Source organism: Propithecus coquereli, unplaced genomic scaffold, assembly GCF_000956105.1.
Source record: "Propithecus coquereli isolate 6110/MARCELLA unplaced genomic scaffold, Pcoq_1.0 Scaffold140, whole genome shotgun sequence".
NCBI classification, from domain to species: Eukaryota; Metazoa; Chordata; class Mammalia; order Primates; family Indriidae; genus Propithecus; species Propithecus coquereli.
The window spans coordinates 3,598,836-3,613,241 of record NW_012138303.1 but is presented as its reverse complement, the minus strand read 5'-3'; the positions used below and the strand labels follow the sequence as shown (position 1 = coordinate 3,613,241).

General features: G+C 37.1%; 1 protein-coding gene across 1 annotated transcript in view; it reads left to right on the top strand.

Moving 5' to 3' along the window:
* Positions 1-5,272: 5,272 nt before the first annotated feature.
* Positions 5,273-14,406, top strand: part of UHMK1 (U2AF homology motif (UHM) kinase 1) — a 25,382-nt gene continuing 16,248 nt past the window's right edge. The window contains exons 1-4 of the mRNA XM_012639613.1: positions 5,273-5,717; positions 7,011-7,303; positions 7,963-8,154; positions 9,945-10,039. Of these exons, the coding sequence (XP_012495067.1) occupies positions 5,450-5,717; positions 7,011-7,303; positions 7,963-8,154; positions 9,945-10,039 (848 nt within the window). The 5' untranslated portion in view covers positions 5,273-5,449. The remainder of the gene's footprint in view (positions 5,718-7,010; positions 7,304-7,962; positions 8,155-9,944; positions 10,040-14,406) is intronic.

The following is a 14,406-nucleotide window of genomic DNA, read 5'->3' as shown; positions in this document are numbered from 1 at the left end:
TCAAGTGATGATACTTCCAAATAAGTGATAGGAGTTAAGTGGAAGGTCTACTTGGTCTGCACCAATAATGCACTTTTTAAACAAGTGCAGTACAAGTCCTCAGCAACAAAATTCCCCCAGCATTGTTGGCATTGGTGACCTTGCTTCATTGGGCTTTGACCTCATACTATCCAGTATCTACGTGACTCCTGACCCTATTCATGTTTGGCCCAATACGTCTGGGCCAAATGTATATGACAATAGACTTTGTCACTTAAGGCTGGCCAGATTCATAAAATATCACTGGTATCATGTAACAGAAATCAATGCATACTAATTTGTGATGGGGTGGGCAGTGGTTATTACAAGAATAAATAGCCGAAGGGCAAGAGTGTAGCAAGGACTCAAGAAACACCGAATCAAGGAAATGAAAGCCAAGGGGAAACCAAGTAGGACTATCTCTTGACTCCATTCTCTATGCATCTGATTTATTCTCTCTCTTTTTTTGTTTTTTTTTTTTGAGACAGAGTCTCACTCTGTTGCCTGGGCTAGAGTGCCATGTCATCAACCTAGCTCACAGCAACCTCAAACTCCTGGGCTCAAGCAATCCTCCTGCCTCAGCCTCCCGAGTAGCAGGGACTACAGGCATGCGCCACCATGCCCGGCTAATTTTTTCTCTATATTTTTAGTTGTCCGATTAATTTCTTTCTATTTTTAGTAGAGATGGAGTCTTGCTCTTGCTCAGGCTGGTCTGGAACTCCTGACCTCCAGCGATCTGCCCGCCTCAGCCTCCCAGAGTGCTAGGATTACAGGCGTGAGCCACGATGCCCGGACTGATTTATTCTCTTTCTGGATCAGCTCTCTCTCCATCTCCCTACTGGTATAATATGGTCACCAGTACACAGCTGTTACAGGCTAGCCACATCTAGAGACTCATCACCATTCTCTTTCTCCCTTCTCTCTTTCTCCCCGCCCCTCTCCATCTCTATCTCTTTTCATTCATTTCTTCCTCTTCTCCCAATTCCAAATTCCTGGGGAAGGGACTCTGGTTCTTTTACTTGGCTCTGACACTTGCCTCACCTTCTGTCCTTAAAGTCATAAATAGTTCAGAAATATTATGCTTAAATAATATGCTTAAGAAATGATTCTGATATAATTGTTTGGATTTTTTTCAATTTAAACCCCCTCTTATCTTATAACATAAAATATCCCCAACCGTTTACAAAGTAAGGTCATGTGCAAATTTGCCCACCTCATTCCTACTTCCCAAAATGTGAGAAATAACGGATATTCTAGGAAATTATAAGAAAATACAAGAAAACAGGCCTAACATAGGACTGTTTTTAGAAATTTTCAGCCAAACACTAAAGTTGAGATAATTGTCCATGAACTCCCAAAATACCTACAACCCAGATTCAGTAATTATCACTATTTTTGCCACACTTGTTTTGTCTCTACTTTCTTCTTGCTCCAGTATTTAAAGCAAATCTCAGATATTGTGCTATCATCCCTATATATTTCAATATACGTTTTTAAATATATATTTTTTCTTATATAACCTTAATGCCACTATTACAAGTAAAAAAGTGAAAAATAATTCATTGGTATTATGAAATACCCAGTCCATATTCAAAGTTTCCCCAATGGTAAGAAAACATTCCGTAGCTGGTTTTCTTTTAATCAGGAGCCAAACAACATCTTTATGCTGCATTTGCTTATGAAATCTCAAAAATATATTAATATCCTAATATAGAAAAGTCAGCCCCCTGTATTCCCTCTTTTCCTTTTCTTTTGCTTTTTAGGGAGGTTTTTCTCTCTCTCCTTCATTCTTTCCCTTTCTAAGTACCATCATAAACTCATGAACTTTTATATATTCAATGCATTTCAGTCAACTGCAATCATCATTAGTTTGATGCTTAAAATTTTTCATCTTTGGCCAATGGCCAGGAGCCCTTTATGTTGGCTTCTGTGTTCTTTTTACATGTCTGCATTGGTATTTTAAAATTTCTTTGAATTCTTGCACAAGAAGGCATCACTGGCTCATCTTGTTCAGTACCTGCTATGGATATGAAATCAGACATTCCTCAAAAGATGCCTGATTCCTTTAATGAGGGAATGGTACTACAGATCACAATTTTGTCTCTAAGCATACACATTGATATCGGGTTGCATTGCTTCCAAGTCTTTTTAGTGGACAGAACTAGAAAATGCATATTTTTAAAAATGGATCAAAAGTTTGCATGTATTTTTCCATTTTCATTTAAAATATTTGATTTTACATGTATCTCTTTTTCTTACAAGAGAAAGTCTTTATTCCTACCAGCACTAATGCAAAAACTTCTTTGTTTTATCCTGGAAAAAATAAATGTATAGTTTTAAAATAATAATATCAGAATTATTTATAGCAACAATAAACAATAAGTGTAAGATTTCTTTGAAAATCTATTTATCCTTAGAATATCCTCCATTTAGAATGTACAATTAAAATATTGGGGTTGGTTTTCCTGCCAGCAAATTGGCTTGAGAGAGGAGAGAACTCTCTATGGATCGCAGGGAACCTCAGGTGGCCAAAGTTTACCGTAACCATTTCAAAGAGATACTGCTCAAAAGAGAAGAAAGGAAGGATTAGATTTCTTCCACTTAGAAACTGCAATTCCAAGTGAGTCTCTGGTATTCCCTGGCGTATAAGCAGCCAGTGGAAAGGAGAAAAATCTAAGGAGAAAGACAACAGTAGTGAGGGAAACTAAAGAGAAAAAGGAAATCTACTAGTCATCTTGCAAGAAAATTTACAGAAGAGAAAATAAAAATATAAATATTTTGTATTAAAAGTCTTGAAAAGTTACTAAATCACTAAAAGTATGAAAAAAGTATACCCTACTAATAACAACATAAATTTAAAACCATATCAAAGTATCATTTTTGCTTATAAAATTAAAAAGAAAATTTTAAAATAACAATGCTTTATATTGGTATGGATATGGTAAGTCATACACTTTTTGATTGCTGATTAGAACATAAATGTATACAACTGCAAAGCAATTTTGTGATAATGTTAAATTTTGTGGACATTATTTATTCCTTCCTATTGCGTAGTTATTTATCGCTACATAACAAATTATCCAAAACAGCAACTTAAAACAACAATAAACATTTATTATCACATATAATTTCTGTGGGACTGAATTCACAAGTGGCTTAGCTAGATGGTCCCAGCTAGGGGTCTCTTCTGAGTTTGCAATCAAGATTGCAGTCATTCTGAAGGCTTGACTAGATCTGGAAGATCTACTTCCAAGGTGGCTCACTAAAACAGCTGTTGGCAGGAGGCCTCAGTTCCTCACCATGTAGACATCGCCATTGGGCTACTTGAGGGTCTTCCTGACAAGACAGGTAACTTCCTCCAAGGTAAGTGATCAAAAGGATAGCAAGATGGAAGCTATAGTGTCTTTTATGACGTAGGAAGTCACACACCATCACTTCTACATTATCTTCTTGGCTACACAGGTCCTCCCTACTCAATGTGAGAGGGAACTACAGGAGGGCATAAGTACTAGGAGACAAGGATCACTGGGGGCCATTTTGGAGACTGGTTACCACAGAGAGTAATTACTTTCATGTTCGAAGGATTTGGATCTTCAAGAGCTCAACAATTTAAATATGGGCCACCCATTCTGTCAAATGCCTATTCTAAGGCATATCTGTTTCAGATTATTCAGTACCACTTTTGAATATGGCTCAGTTCCATAATTTAGTACCCTTACCTTTTTTATTAGCCAGTGGAGCAATGAGAAGGCATTATGCTATAAGGAAAGAAGTTGCAAAAGCATAAAGAAATAAAACTGTACTGAGAAGTATTTTCAGACTGGTAATTTTTATTTCTAGTGTTCAGGAAAAGGGCTTATATATGGATCTAACAATGAATATTTTTATAAGGAGGATCTAGCCAACTTCTTAAAGTTCAGCATTTACCCTCTCCAATTATAATACACTCTATTTCAACATGCCAGGAAGAAACAAAATGCTTCGTTTTACTCACATTTTTCTAACAGGAGTTGCTCAGAGTTCCTCTGAGCATACCTAGCACCTTACTTGCCCTCCTTTAGAACAGTTTTACCTTTATGCCTTAGATCATAATATTACACATGTCTAAGTCATTCTACCAACTCCAAGTTCCTTGAAATCAAAGTTCATTTCTATTTCATCTCTTCCGTCTATTCAGGACCTAAAGTAGTTGTGTTCTCCACTTCCCTTCCCACTCCCCAGTTTCCTCACTTTGCTCTCCCTTTATACAAGCAGATAGATGGCTGTCTTTATTGCCTAAAGGAGCCATGTGGCTGCAAAATCACAAAAACCTGTGAGTCTTCACTTGATTTTTGTATGCCAAAGGAAAATTCTCTTAAGAGATTGGTGTGGACTTCAAACTTAGAGAAAACACTTGTTAGAAATAGTAGGAGAGTGCACACAGCTTTCCGTATTCCAGGCCTTGAAAAGGCCATGCAGACACAAATAAGGCACATTTCAGTGGCAATCAGACAAGATGATGATCAATGATACTGAAAAGCAGATGGCTCCTCAATCTCTCCACTACGCACTACATAAGCCACCCCACCTGGCTGGGAACTTGGACAAAACTTGAGGAAAAGGGGATGGGGGCAAATTGTCTGAGACTAAGTTTCTACCGTCCAGTCAAAATGAAGCTTGAAATAGAAAAAGCTGAATTACTGAAAATAAGGCTACATTTATTACACACGCTGGTTTGCGTATTGAGATTCCTATTTGCTACATGTGTTACTCAGTAAATGTTTTTTGAATGAATAAAATAATCGAATGAACAAATGAAAAATAAAAAATTGTAATAGATCCACGTTTGCCTTGTTGATGAGGTAGCCACAGGCAAGGTGGACTAAGAGGAGAACAAAGGCCTGGGCATCCAAAATTATGGCTACTAGGGGCCATGGGCCTGAAGGTGGTGGTAAACCCCCTCTCTCCTTCAGTAACGGGGTATTTCCCTTGTGACCCCTTCTATGAGAATTATAGACAGAGTTTTATTTTCCTGGGTTCCCAGTGGTGAGGTGAGGTGCCTCAACAAGAAAAAGGACTAGTTTTAGTTTCAGGTAGTTATGAAATTGGTTAGTATTGGGAATAGTACGCACTCAATAATTAAGCTTACTGTGTCTTAGCTCTGCAGTTCTAGTCTCCAAACCTAATTTAACTGCACTCTAGACCCCGCCCTTCCTGGGCCCGCCTCCTTCAGCTTATAGGACTGACTCTTCCTCCATTTCCGGCTTCTGGGACCCGTGCGCGCTGCGACTTCCGGTGTCATGGCGGCCTGAGGTCCCGGGTGTCGGTGAGGCGGCTGCAGGCCCCTCCCTGCGAAGCCGCTGGTCCGGCAGGCGGGGATGTGACCGCGGGCCCTGCCGGCCTGCCTCGGGCGTCGCGTCAGGTCCCGTGTCAGTGCCCTAAGTTCACACCAATGGCGGGATCCGGTTGCGCCTGGGGCGCGGAGCCGCCGCGGTTTCTGGAGGCCTTCGGGCGGCTGTGGCAGGTACAGAGCCGCCTGGGCAGCGGCTCCTCGGCCTCGGTGTATCGGGTGCGCTGCTGCGGCAACCCCGGCTCGCCACCCGGCGCCCTCAAGCAGTTCTTGCCGCCGGGAACCACCGGGGCTGCAGCCTCGGCCGCCGAGTATGGTTTCCGCAAAGAGAGGGCGGCGCTGGAGCAGTTGCAGGGTCACAGGAACATCGGTAATTGCCACTGTCTCCCTTCTCCTCTTGCCCAGGTCCCAGAGCAGACACACACTGCTGTCAGCCTGACGTTCCATCTTCCGTCCTTTAGGCCGGAGAAGCGGGTCTGGCCCTCATTATCACCTGATCCAGGCCCCTCTCCCTTTCCCCTTTCACTTTATTACTGTCTGCGGTAAGATGGAGTTGGTGATTTGCGTTGCCTAGTGTCACATACTAGATGCTCAGTAAGTTCAGTTTTGCTTTGGGTCTCATCGGAGAATGCCGCATTTATTAGCATAGAGAAGTATTTTCTTTAGTAAAAAGAGGCATGCCTTTGCTAGATGTCATGTCTTGAATGGAAATTTTTGAATCTTGGTGTACCAGTGGGCAATGGAAACTATTTCTGGGGCTTGTGGCATCAATGCCAATAGTTCCCCTGACATATATTTATTAAACGACTCAATATTACATGGAGTCCTTATGGAAGTGTCAAATTTAGGAACGTTTTATACTTTTGCTCTCTTGAGAGACCGTTTCATGACTCAGATATTCAGAATGTAAGATATTTAATGATCACTGAAGATTGATCTTTGAAAGCAGTCTTCTTTGTCATTACACCAACAGTGAGCTTATCATTAGTTAGAGCTTTGGTCAATAAAGCAATGTCTGATTTCCTGGCAAGTATAATCCATACTTTATTTGAAGAGTGATCTTTTTTATAATACCATTTTGGAGAAGAATTTCTTAACACTAGTGTTGCATTTTTTTCAGCTTGCTAAATGGTATATCACTATAACTTTGATATTGAAGAGGGAAAATTTTTGCTGCATAAGGACTTGTTGAATCTCTGCAAGATTAGGTTAAAATGTCATCTGGAAAGTCTTAATCTCTTCTTTTAATATTTATAGAGTGCTATTTTGGATTAAGAAGCAGTCTTCAGTTTGGTTTTTGCGCATTGTGACATTCCTTTTAAGAGAGTTACTTAATATTTGGATTTTTACTTTTAATCATTTTTATTTGGCACCCTAAGTGCATATGACCCACCACTACGTACTTGGTGAGACATAAATTGAATCATTGTGCCATATTAATATCTTTGAATGGTAATGAGCTGTTGAAGGTTGTCTCATTTTATTAAAATAACCCAGTTACCCAAAGGTTTTACTCAGGGGAAAAATGAATTACAGTGGAAGTTTGCTCATCAAAGTTGTCCTTATTCAGACTATCCCAAATTTATACTGCAGAGTTATCTACTTTAGTGCTAACTTACTTTGAGTCTGATTTTAAAGGTATTATAATTTGTTTCTTTTTTAGTGACTTTGTATGGAGTCTTTACAATCCATTTCTCTCCAAATGTGCCGTCACGATGTCTGTTGCTTGAACTCCTGGATGTCAGTGTTTCGGAATTGCTTTTATATTCTAGTCACCAGGGTTGTTCCATGTGGATGATACAGCATTGTGCCAGAGACGTCCTGGAGGCCCTTGCTTTTCTTCATCATGAGGGTTATGTCCATGCAGACCTCAAACCACGTAACATATTGTGGAGTGCAGAGAATGAATGTTTTAAACTCATTGACTTTGGACTTAGCTTCAAAGAAGGCAATCAGGTAAGAAATAACCTTTTCTTTTCCCTCATAGTTTAAAATCTAGTGGGTCTAAGCCAGATATTTTTAAATAACAGGTATAGTTTAGTAGGGACTTATGAGACATTTTATCTAAAATACCTGGGGATGAAGCAAGTCAAAAGGATTTTAGTGCTGCCATATGAAAAAAGGACATATGTTCGGGTTAGGTAGGAGGAGCTAGTGAAGCACAAGAGAGCTCTGGAATTATTAAAAGTACTTAATATACATAGAATGCTTTTTTAATTTTATGAGCATTTGGTTAAGTGCTAAGTTACTATTCCTGGTGTTTTCAATGTTGGGACTCTATTTCATGGCAGAATGCATGTGACAGTTCTGGCAAATCCTCCATTATCGATAGTTTATCAGTTCTTTGCAGAGCGTCCTTATTTATCAGCAGTGCCTAATAGGTAAGAGACTGTCCAATGAAGACATCTTTATGAGTAGGTATATGGAAAATATACAGCTTGCCTCTGAGAAATGCCCAGTTAATGAGCCAAAGAATTATGATAAGTAAGGACTAAAAAGTTTTGGCATTTGGTTTGGCAGTGGTTTACTGCACTTTTAGAGAAGTAAATATACTGAAAAGATGGATGGAAACTGAGCAGCTTTTTATTGGTTGTAATATTTATTCATCTTCTTAGGATGTCAAGTATATTCAGACAGACGGGTATCGGGCTCCGGAAGCAGAACTGCAAAATTGCTTGGCCCAGGCTGGCCTGCAGAGTGATACAGAATGTACCTCAGCTGTTGATCTTTGGAGCCTAGGAATCATTTTACTGGAAATGTTCTCAGGAATGAAACTGAAACATACAGTCAGATCTCAGGAATGGAAGGTAAACCGCATTAGTGCTTTGCTTTGGGGTTCTTAATCCTAATTTAAGAGTATTCAATTTATTATGATTCTTGTCGAGGACTCCTATTGCTTTCTTTCATCCATACTCTTCTTTTGTATTTATGGTACCTGAAATGCCACTTCTCCTATGGCAACAAATGTGTTAGTAAGCATTACATTCTTACTGTTCCTTGCCTGAGGCCTGGCATGCAGGAAGTGCTTGATGAAATGTTTGAATGAATGCATTTTCCAGAAGAAGCAAAAGTGATCCTTTTGTTTAGCAACTTAATTATATTAGGTTTTAAAGTATTACTAATACAACCATGTTCTAAGTTAAATGATAATCTTTACACAATGCTTTATGGTTTAAAAAATATTTTAATACCTTAATATCAAAATCAATAATAATTCTAAAATACTGTATTATTTACCAATCCTCAAGCCTAAAGGATACTGATATCATCACAATATTAAAGCCCCACAATATGTTTGAAAACATACTGTAGTTAATTCCTAACTTATAAGCAGACAAAAAAGTCATTCAAATATTAGACGTTAGGAACTTAGATATTAAATAACAAGTATTTGATATTGAGTATTTTAATATTACGTAACAAGTATTTTTTTGAGCATCTAATACATAGTGTATGGCTATTATAACATGTAGAGTTTTGTTTCTTTTAATCCCCTAGTCACTGATTTCTGGTGTAGCAATTCCTGGAAGGAATACTTTAATAGCCTAGTGGGTATACCTAATGCTTGTTTGGGGTAAAAGAAAATGCTATTATGGGAGTAAAATCAGTATCATTCTTTATCACTGGTATTCCAAAACAGTCAGGAGGCTAAGTATTCTTTCTTAGTGCTAATCCAAATATAGATCAATTACTTGAATTAGCTTTGACTGTCATTGAGCCCTTTGGACTGTATCTGCTTGGTCCAGAGCTCATCAGAACTAGGTCACATTTTAATTTGTGTGAAATTTGAAGGCACGATGTGTACTAATGGGATCCCTAATATATGCCTCTCTAGATAAAACATCATTTTGTTTTATCACCTTCTGTGGAGGCAAAATCGCTAAGTGGGTATGAGCGTAGGTTCTGAAGTCAAACTGCTAGGGTTCATACCTTGCCTCTGCCTCTTACTAAGTATTTAGGTCCACTAAACCATGGTTTACTTTCTGTAAAATGAGGATAATAATAGCATCTATCTCGTAAAAGTATTGAGGTTAAAAAAGAAACGATACTTAGTTTTTAACAGAGGGTGCAGCCCATGGTAAGTATTCTATACATTTTAGTGATAATAATGGTATCATGTCTTTTTACTCATGTACACAGTTCCAAATTCTGAGTTAGCGTAGTATTGAAGGAGAAAGTGTTACATTCCATGAAGATTTAGAGTATGAATAATATGACGAATGTAGTGTTTCATTTTGTCTTTATTTTATTTCTGTCTGAAAACCAAAACCTGACTCACCTATTACACATTCATTTTCTAACTTTGCATTAAACTACCTTTTTATGTGGTTGCTTTGGTGCTTGTTTCTTTATTCTTTCATCTAGTAGATGTTCATAGAGTGCCGGGTACTGTGCTAGGTGCTGAGAATGGAGAAAAAAATTTTCCTCCTCTCTAGAAACTTATATAAATTATCTCCTTCATTAAAATTATAAGCTCTCAGACTAGAGTGTTTTCTGTTGCATGTTACTCACCATGTATAATACTATCTGCCTAGTACTCAATAAAACTACAGACTGAACTGAATAACCAAAGGTAGACTTTTCTCCCTTTTGTTAGGCAAACAGTTCTGCTATTATCGATCACATATTTGCCAGTAAAGCCGTGGTGAATGCCGCAATTCCAGCCTATCACCTAAGAGACCTTATCAAAAGGTATGGTATGTGTGCTGTAAGCTTGCTTTGTGTATATTTACTATATGAAGTGGTTTTTTCTTTTTTTTTTTCCTCTTACTTACTGAATGGATTTATATTATGATGTCTGGTTTGATCAGTAATGTAGAGGTTTTGCTCCCCTAGAAATACGAATTTTAGTTTAGACAGTCTATACAGGGTAGCTTTCTATAAGGAGCATAAGTAATCAAAATTTATTTTCAAAGGGATGTTCTTTTATTTATAGTGAGTACCAGATGTTAAGCTCTTCTTGGCAGCTACTTACTGGAAGATAGATCCTGGACCATTATTCCTTTGGCCTCTTATAGCTCTGGCAATTCTATATACTTGATGGAAAACAGGTTTTTAAAGTGTCTTTATTGGCCGGGTGCGGTGGCTCATGCCTGTAATCTTAGCACTCTGAGAGGCCGAGGCGGGAGGATCACTCAAGGTCAGGAGTTCAAGACCAGCCTGAGCAAGAGCGAGACTCTGTCTCTACTAAAAATAGAAAGAAATTGGCTGGACAACTAAAAATATATAGAAAAAATTAGCTGGGCATGGTGGCGCATGCCTGTAGTCCCAGCTACTCGGGAGGGTGAGGCAGTAGGATTGCCTGAGTCCAGGAGTTTGAGGTTGCTGTGAGCTAGGCTGATGCCACGGCACTCTAGCCTGGGCAACAGAGCAAGACTCTGTCTGAAAAAAAAAAAATGTCTTTATTAATGAAAGACTGGGTTTGCTTTTTTGGATGACCAAAAAAAAAAAAACACCAAAAATATTTTGAATAAGGTAGTTTTTTAAATTATACTTTATATATTTACCATTGACAGCTCTCTGGGGACAACAGATACAGTATTTCTGATAATCTGAATAGATCCAAGTACAATAAGATATTTTGAACATATGTAATAATACGTACAATGATTAGTCAGTTAATGATGGAATACATTCTGAGAAATGTGGTGTTAGGCGATTCTGTTTTTGTGCGAACATCAGAGTATGGAGTGTACTTACACAAACCTAGATGGGGTAGCCTTCTACATGCATAGGCTATATGACATAGCCTATTGCTCCTAGGCTACAAACCTATACATCATGTTACTGTACCGAATACTGTAGGCAATTATCGCACAATGGTAAGTATTTATATATCTGAACATATCTAAATGTAGAAAAGGTACAGTAAAAAATAATGGAATGAAAGATAAAAAATGGTACACCTGTATAGGCCACTTAAATGGAGGGCACATAAATGAAGCTTGCAGGACTGGAAGCTGCTCTGGGTGAGTCAATGAGTGACTGGTGAATGAATGTGAGCACCTAGAACATTACTGTATACTACTGCAGACTTTATAAACACTGCACATGTAGGCTACACTAAATTTATAAAAAAAGTTTTCTTTCTTCAACCATAAATTAACCTTTGCTTACTGTAACTTTTTTACTTTATAAACTAATTTTTCATTAACTTTGGACTCTTTTTTAATAGCACTTAGTTTAAAACACATTGTACAGCTGTTCAAAAATATTCTTATGTTCTTATTTTATAAGCTTTTTTGTATTTAAACGTTTTTTTAATTTTATTTTTTTATACTGTTTTTTTAAAAACTAAGACAAAAACACACACATTAGCCCCTAGGCCTGCATGGGGTTGGGATCGTCAATATCTCTGTCTTCTACTTCCACACTTCGTTTCACTGGAAGGTCTTCAGGGGCAGTAACAGGCATAGTGATGTCATCTTCTATGATGATAATGCTTTCTAGAATACCGCCTAAAGGACCTGCCTGAGGCTGTTTTACAGCTAACTTTTTTTTAATAAGGAATATACTCTAAAATGATGATAAAAAGTACAGTATAGTAAATATATAAACCAGTAACACAGTTGTTTATTATCAAGTATTATATACTGTATACAACTATATGTGCTACAATTTTATATGACTAGCAGCACAGTATGTTTGTGTATACCATGTCACCATAAACACCTCTGAGTGATGCATTGTGCTGTGACATATACAGTGGCTACATTGTCACTAGGCAATGGGAATTTTTCAGGTCTGTTATAATCTTATGAGATCACGATTGTACGTATATACGGTCCCTTGTTGACCAAAACATCGTCATGTGGTGCATGACTGTATTATCAAATAGTAGGCTTTTCAGGTTTCTAACATTATGGGCCAGAAATGAATAAAATAATTAGTATGCTAGAAAAGGATGGATCTCATGTTTGAATTAGAGTATTTATTTTGAAATAATTACACATAGGAAGTTGTAAAAATGTTACAGATCCCTACCCTTTACCCAGTTTCCTCCAATGGTGACATCTTACATTACTAGTACAATATCAAAACCAGTAAATTAACATTGGTACAATCCACAGAACTTATTCAGATCTCATCAGTTTTACACATAGTTATTTGTGTGTGTGTGTTTCAGATTAATTGTAAATAGCTGTTAGTGTCTGATTGATAGTGGATATTACAAATTAGATTTTACATTGAGAAGGTAGCAGTGTAAAATTATAAAATGGATTCTAGCCCGAAAGTCAAATCATTTAAATTCTAGTATTGACCTTTATTTTTCAGTAATAGGTTTTTTCCTGATTATACAAATAATACTAACTTTGGAAACTGCAGAAAATTGTGATGAAGAAAATAAAAATTACAAACCTACCTTCTAGTGTTAGCACTTTGGTGTATTTCTTTCCAGTATTCTTTGCATATTGTATTGTGTACACAGGCAGATTACTCGAACCTTTTTTTGTAGAGTAAAACATAGATACTGAAACTGCCAATAAAATCAATGTGTAGCTTAGTGATTTTTTAGGAACATTCTAACCACCTCGTAACTACCATTCACGTCAAGAAATAGAACTTTGCCAGCAATCCCAGAAGTCTTTTGTGTCCCATTCCAATCACAAACCTAAAAGTAACCACAACAGCTGACATTTATGGTAATCATTTGTTTTCACTATAATTTTATTACCCAAGTGTACATCCTTAAACACACATTAAAGCTTAAGTGGTTTAGTTTTGCTCTTCTAAAAAAAATCCCTTTTAAGTCTCTCTCAATTTAAAGGTTCCCTTGCCATCTCTTTCCCCACTTTTTTCTCTTTTAGTTTGTTTATTGAACAACCTGGATTCCTGGCTCAGTATAATATTCCACAGTCTGAATTTTGTTGATTGTTTCATTATGGTATAGTTAATATATTTCTGTTTAATTCCTCTAAATTGGTAGTTGTATCTAGAGGATTTGCTTTTTTTTTTAATGAGACTACAAGATGGTAGATAATATTTTTCTTTTTTCATAAACAGGCACAAAATTTGATTATGTCTGTTTTATGAGTTAGCAACTGTTGATATTAATGCCTAGATCCATTACTTTGTTAGGGGTTTTAGAATGGTGATTTTCTGTCATTTGTTCTTCATTTGATTAGCCAAAGAAAAAGTACAGTTGTCTCTCAATATCCTCAGGGGATTGGTTCCAGGACCCCCAAGGATACCAAAAAGATGTTCAAGTCCCTTATATAAAATGGTGTAGTGTTTGTATGTACCTACATATATCCTCCCATATACTTTAAATCATTTCTAGATTACTTATAATACCTAATACAATGTAGATGCTATGTAAATAGTTGGTATACTGAATTTTTAAAAATTTATATTATCCTTTATTTTTATTTTTCTCTTTTTAAATTTCAGAATATTAAAGGAGTACAAATGTGTTTTTTTGAACATATGTAATAATACGTACAATGATTAGTCAGTTAATGATGGAATACATTCTGAGAAATGTGGTGTTAGGCGATTCTGTTTTTGTGCGAACATCAGAGTATGGAGTGTACTTACACAAACCTAGATGGGGTAGCCTTCTACATGCATAGGCTATATGACATAGCCTATTGCTCCTAGGCTACAAACCTATACATCATGTTACTGTACCGAATACTGTAGGCAATTATCGCACAATGGTAAGTATTTATATATCTGAACATATCTAAATGTAGAAAAGGTACAGTAAAAAATAATGGAATGAAAGATAAAAAATGGTACACCTGTATAGGCCACTTAAATGGAGGGCACATAAATGAAGCTTGCAGGACTGGAAGCTGCTCTGGGTGAGTCAATGAGTGACTGGTGAATGAATGTGAGCACCTAGAACATTACTGTATACTACTGCAGACTTTATAAACACTGCACATGTAGGCTACACTAAATTTATAAAAAAAGTTTTCTTTCTTCAACCATAAATTAACCTTTGCTTACTGTAACTTTTTTACTTTATAAACTAATTTTTCATTAACTTTGGACTCTTTTTTAATAGCACTTAGTTTAAAACACATTGTACAGCTGTTCAAAAATATTCTTAT